At 49.5% G+C, this 6,459-nt stretch overlaps 1 protein-coding gene across 1 annotated transcript in view; it reads left to right on the plus strand.

Annotated features, from left to right (window-relative positions):
• LOC116100319 (IgGFc-binding protein-like) overlaps positions 1–6,459 on the plus strand; it is a 45,599-nt gene that overhangs the window by 34,102 nt on the left and 5,038 nt on the right. The window contains exons 16-18 of the mRNA XM_031384136.1: positions 1–404; positions 740–1,313; positions 4,457–4,656. Of these exons, the coding sequence (XP_031239996.1) occupies positions 1–404; positions 740–1,313; positions 4,457–4,656 (1,178 nt within the window). The remainder of the gene's footprint in view (positions 405–739; positions 1,314–4,456; positions 4,657–6,459) is intronic.

Raw genomic sequence — 6,459 nt, forward strand, 5'->3', positions numbered from 1 at the left:
GTGGCTGCCTCCATGATGGACGCTACTATGTGCTAGGTGCCACCTTCTACCCAGGCCCTGAGTGTGAGCGGCTTTGTGAGTGCGGGCCTGGTGGCCAGGTCACCTGCCAGAAAGGTGCAGATTGTGAGCCCTATGAGGAATGCCGCATAGAGAATGGCGTTCAGGCCTGCCATCCCACTGGCTGTGGCCACTGCCTGGCTAACGGAGGCGTCCATTATGTCACCCTTGATGGACGGGTGTACGATCTTCATGGCACCTGCTCCTATGTCTTGGCCAGCGTCTGTCGCCCAAAACCTGGAGACGAGGAGTTCTCCATTGTGCTTGAAAACAACTCAGTTGGTGATCCCCAGCGGGTGGTGGTTACTGTGGCAGACCAGGTTGTGGTCCTGGCTCGAGGGCCACAGGTAAGTAGACACAACCCTGCCCATGTTCTATAGGGACATGACCCCAGTTAGGCCTTGCCCTATAGGGTCTCGGTAAACCTTGGAGAATTCCAGAGTTCGAGAATAGCACAGTCCTACCATGATGGTTCTGGGTTTGTGGGTAAAAGTGTCACCTCAGAATCCACTCTAGTCATGACCTCATCCTGGGTGGGAGTTTAGTGGATCTGATTCTAGTCAAAAAGGGATTTAGCTCTTCCAGGAAGGTCTGAGAGATACATTGCTCTCTGAAGGAGCTGAGAGTGCCTACCTCAAACTGAGGCACTGACACGCTCATCCTGACTGACCCTTCCTCCCAGGTGACCGTGGATGGTGAAGCCGTAGCCCTGCCTGTGGCCATAGGCCATGTGAGTGTGACGGCTGAAGGCCGAAACATGGTTCTGCAGACAAACAAGGGCATGAAGGTTCTCTTTGATGGCGATGCCCATATCCTCATGTCCATCCCGAGTCCCTTCCGTGGACGTCTCTGTGGCCTCTGTGGGAACTTCAATGGGAACTGGAGTGACGACTTTGTGCTGCCCAGTGGAGCAGTGGCCCCCAACGTGGATGCCTTTGGAAATGCATGGCGAGCTCCCGGCTCCTCCTTGGGCTGTAGTGAAGGCTGTGGGCCACAAGGCTGCCCAGTGTGCTTGGCACAGGAGACACAAACATATGAGAAAAATGATGCCTGTGGGAAAATCCGAGACCCCCAAGGCCCCTTTGCAGCTTGCCACAAGGTTCTGAGTCCCTTGGAATACTTCCGCCAATGCGTGTATGACATGTGTGCCCATAAGGGAGACAAAGCCTATCTCTGCCGTAGCCTGGCAGCTTATACGGCAGCCTGCCAGGCGGCTGGTGCAGCAGTGAAGCCCTGGAGGACAGACAGCTTCTGCCGTGAGTCTCTGAGCCCTTGTGTGACCCCTGGCCCTCCTTCCCTGTCTGCTGCTCGAGAGAAGTCCCTGCCTGTAACAGAGCTTCTCCCAGCCCTGCCCTGGCATCCTCTATGGCTTTCCTCCTTTTCTTCTGGCCCTGGAGTCTCAGACTCCAGTCAGAAGTCCATACTTCCCAGCCCTAACATTCACCTTTTCCCAGGCCTGTTCCCAGCTCTTTCCATAGTGTCCTGAAATGGAGGTGGGTGGGTTGAGAGACCATAGGAGTCCTGAGTCAGGGTCCCTGGCCCTTCCCACAGACTCCATATCTTCTCACATACTCAGTGCAATGCCATGTCACAGGCAAAAGACCTCCCTAATCTAGGACTACACACCTCTTTCCAAATTACAGGGCAGGAATAGGTCACCTCAGACTCCACATGACAAGGCTGTAGCCACTGACCCTGGCTTTAGGGCAGAGCCATTTCTCTTCCAGTCTCCTGAGAGCAGAACCTTGACAAGGGGCCTTCATCCACACCGTAGCATAGCAACTGCCCCAGTGACAACAGTAGACACTCAGTGTCCAACTCAGAGCTTTCTCTTGAGTACTAGGCCTGTGTACCCATGGCCTCTTGGGTAATTTCCCCTATGATCCATTTGAATATGACATTCCATCTCAAACCTGATTCTTCTCTGTTCGCACCATCCTGGAATTATTTAGCTAGAGCCTAGAGTTTTGCCTGGTTTTCTACGTCCTTACCTCCACCCTCTGCCTATGACTCCCCATCCCATTCAAACCTCCATCTGACTTTCTCAGTGAACAGTGATCACTTTAGCTGTAGCTGTTTATGGTGCAAGCCCTTTCTTTAGAGCTTGTATCCTCTGCAACATTGTGTTAAGTTTTGTGCTGTGGCAAATGCTTGAAAGAAACAGTTTTTGAGGGTTTATGTTGCCTAGAGGTTTCAGACATTTCTGTTCAAGGTAACTGAATGCACCCTGGCGCCTGAGGTCAGACAGGAATGTGGTAGCGATGTGTCCCTTCACTGCAGCTCCGGAAGATGTGACCACAGAGTCAGGCACAGAGATAGAAGTGAGGAGCAGGCAATAGATATTCTTGAAAAGCCCATTCTAGCTGACCTGTTTTGTTCCACCAAGCCCAACCTCCAAAAATACTCATTATTTTTGGAGTAATGCCATAAAATTATGTATCCATCCATGGATTAGTAGAGTCAGATCATCCATGACTGGAGTACCACCAAGGAGTCTAAGTCATATAGACTTCAACATATGAGTCTTTGGGGAAAAGTGTTCATCTCCAGCTCATTACACTCCACCCTTGATCCCAACAGACTCCTATCTGCATCCGATTTATGTCCCAGAGTCCACAAAGCCTTTTTAGTTTCCAGACTGCTTACATGTCTGAGTCCAGAGTCTTTTCCAAGATGCAGTGAAGACCCTTCGATGTGAGCCCCTGCATACATAAAAATACAATTACATGTTGCCATCATCCAATGGTGTAATGGGGTACACATTTCTACACTAAAAAGAAAAGATGGACACATAAAGGGAGAGATGGGACCAATGCAAGATCAAAACCCAGCAGGGGAAATGCTGGCACAGTGTCAGCTACAAAGAGCCTCTAGCCTTGGCACCCAGCCAGCTGCAGGCTTCATGGCCTCTCTCTCTTGCTTTGCTCGCCCCCGCACCCCCCCCCCCATTCCACATCCCTGCTTTCCCTAACTCCCTGGCATCCTTAACTTCATTCTCACAGTTCATGCCCCACTCTCCACTCTCTCAGGGGCTCCACACAGTGATCCTATCCCTGGTTCACTTTGCCTGGCCCCTCAGGGATATTTTTGAAATCTGAGTGGAATCCACTGAGCCCCATCACTCTTACACTGTACATTTCCACAAACTCACCTCCATGCAGAGACGACTACAGCGTCTGTCACCAGCTCAATCAGTTTTCAGCCATCAGCCTCCCTTGACCATGTGCTCAGTGGTCTCAGAGTGCCTGGACAGGTGATCATGGGGAGATTAACTCTGGGGAAGCAACCATCTAGGTCCTGTGAGGTATCCCAGTTGCCCTGTTTCCTCTAGGGAACAAAATCTTTCAAGTTCATAGTTCCCCTCTTCAGATTATGATAGCTGTGTCTTGATGATTCCCAAGGCACCTTCAAATCATGGTTCCTGTTGTCCAAGTGCAGCATACCTGGCTTTCTTCTGGGACCTCTGATCCCTTTAGGACCCATGCCTTTCTTAGCCCTAAATACACGGGCTTTTTCTGACCAACCTACAAGTTTGTCAAATATTTATGCTCTGATTTTGTTCTTGATAATGACTATAAACCTGATTAAGGCCAGCCAGGAACACTATGCTATGGGCTGCCTTGGTATGTCCTCTGTCCCATTGATTCAGTTACTTCCTTTGTCTTAAACTTCTCTGGACACGGGCAAAATATAGACAAATTTGTTGAGACACCAATGGACGATACTCCAGTTTCCAAGAATCTTGTTTTACTCTTGACGCCTCTCAAGTGCGATCTGAACCCTTGTTGACCTTCTGCTCCAAGCTTCCTCCAGAACCCACAGGAAGCCCTACTTACAGCATTCCAGGCTTTGTTAGCCCAGTTCTCCAAACACCCAGAAACCACTTTTAAAAACACATGAACCACAGAGCCAGGAAGAGTCACAGCACAGGGCTCCCGTCTCCTTAGCAGTTTCTGTGTTAGTTCCTCGTGGCCCCAAGAAATACCTGGATATCTGACAAAGAGGGCGGCTATATTCTGGTTTGTGATTACAGAGGTTTCTGTGTGGGGATGGCTTGCCTGTTAGTGAGGCTTGTCATCATAGGAGAGGGAACATGATGAGCAAAGCTGCCCATTTCATGGTGGCCAGGAATCAGTAAGAAACGAGAAAAGCCTGGGGCAAGAGGGAACCAACGGCTTTACAGTCTCCAGGTACTCTCTTTAAATATGAAGTCAACAAAAGGCCTCTCAGTCATCACATACTGGAAACCAACTGGATTTTTTTCTGGGGTGCTGAGGTCAGAGGAGGGAGCACTACATCCAGATTGCAGCAATCATTCATCCCAGGCCTGAGATCCGGTAGATTCAGCTGGTCACCATCTTACAGCACATGTGACCCTCCTTGCCTCTTCTCCCCACAGCTCTCCAGTGTCCTGCTCACAGCCACTACTCTGTCTGCACACGCTCCTGCCAGGGCTCCTGTGCTGCTCTCTCTGGCCTCACTGGCTGCACCACCCGCTGCTTTGAAGGGTGTGAGTGCGATGATCACTTCCTGCTCTCCCAGGGTGTGTGCATTCCTGCCCAGGACTGTGGCTGTGTCCACAATGGCCAATATATGCCGGTGAGTGGGGACTCCAAGCTGTCAGTGTGGGTGGAGGAACTGGAGGGACATTCAGAGCTGCTGTGCTCTGGGTTCAAGGACTGGGACACGGAGGGCCACCCCCTGCTCCTAGAGGTGGCTGCTATACTGATCACCCCAGTTTGACTTGGCAGGTCAAACATGAAAGCTTAGTACCCCGCAGTTCTGGAGGCCAGGAGGCAACAATCAGACTCACTGACATCAAAGTGATGGAAGGGGACACTGGATAGTTTTGTTTTGTTTTGTTTTTCTTTTTTTTTTTTTTATTTATTTATTATATATGAGTACACTGTAGCTGTCTTCAGATGCACCAGAAGAGGGCATCAGATCTCATTACGGGTGGTTGTGAGCCACCATGTGGTTGCTGGGATTTGAACTCATGACCTTCGGAAGAGCAGTCTGTGTTCTTCCCCACTAAGCCATCTCACCAGCCCCCTGTTTTGTTTTTCTAATGAGTACACTATAGTTGTCTTTCAGACACATCAGAAGAGGGCATCAGATCCTGTTACAGATGGTTGTGAGCTACCATGTTGTTGCTGGGAATTTGAACTCAGGACCTCTGGAGGAGTAGTCAGTGCTCTTAACTGCTAAGCCATCTCTTCAGCCCCTGGATTGTCTTAAGAGGACAATCTAGTCCTTGCCTCTCCACCCCTTGGTGGCCTCAGTCAGTCCTTGGCTAGGCCATACCACTCCAATCTCTCTCTGCCATCACTTCTCTGTGTGACATAACTTCTCCCTGGAGTTTTTACGAATGCCCATGGGATTCCCCAGCTAGATAACCAGGATAAATTCTCCATCTAAATAGCATTAGTCACACTGCAAACACGTGTTTCCATTTTAGATAGCATACCTGTTCCCAGGAAATGGGAATTGCTATTTTGCTGTGTGGCCATTCCTCCACTACCCTTCCCTCTCTGAACTCCTTCAGCTGCAGAATGGCTGGCTCCGTAGGCACCTGGTGCTCAGGACAGTTGGTACCCAGTGAGAGTCCAGCTCATCTTCCTGTGTTTCCGACTCAGCAAGAAGAATGGAATTCATAATAGTGCAGTGGGTAGCTCAGCTTCCAATCATTCAACAGTGTGATTTGGGATTTAATTGTTAATTTTCTTGTTGATGCCTTCTGGAAGATCTTTGTGTGCATAAGTCTGTTTGAAATGTTAATTCACTTTATATTCATTACAGTCCAACCACATAGATACATTTGCTGTTCTTCCCACTTTGCAGAGAAAATATGTACCACAGAGAATGCATTCCAGTTGCAAAGACAGCCAAACTTTTATTCTTCCCTTTGAGTTTCGCAGTCTGCTGGGAGTCGTCCAGGATCCTGTAGGTTAGGTCCGAAGCCTCCTGGGACTCTCGAAGACAACTGTGCTCCTCATCCCAAGCCAGCCTCCTTCCCTTACCTCCTACCCATCCCTGACTATCTACCTGCACCTCCCAATCTCACATTTAAAAATAAGGAAATGTATTTATATGACACAGATGACAATTATCAAAACCAGGAAAGTCATGTTGACTCAACACTATTATCTAATCTGTAGATTTAGCCATATTTCACCAGTTGTTCCAGTAAAGTCATCCACAGCATTTGCTTCTTTCTGGGATAGAGGCCAACTGAGGACCAGGCTCTCCTTGTTTCCATAAAACTCTGATGAACTCGCCAGGTAGTGAAAGTAGCTAGAGAACAGTCACTGGCAGAGCCCACAACTGGAGATGACAGGGGCTGCCCCACAACCAGAGCCAGGGGCTGCCCCACAACCAGAGACAGGGGCTGCCCCACAACCA

Source organism: Mastomys coucha, unplaced genomic scaffold, assembly GCF_008632895.1.
Source record: "Mastomys coucha isolate ucsf_1 unplaced genomic scaffold, UCSF_Mcou_1 pScaffold21, whole genome shotgun sequence".
In the NCBI taxonomy this organism is placed as follows: Eukaryota; Metazoa; Chordata; class Mammalia; order Rodentia; family Muridae; genus Mastomys; species Mastomys coucha.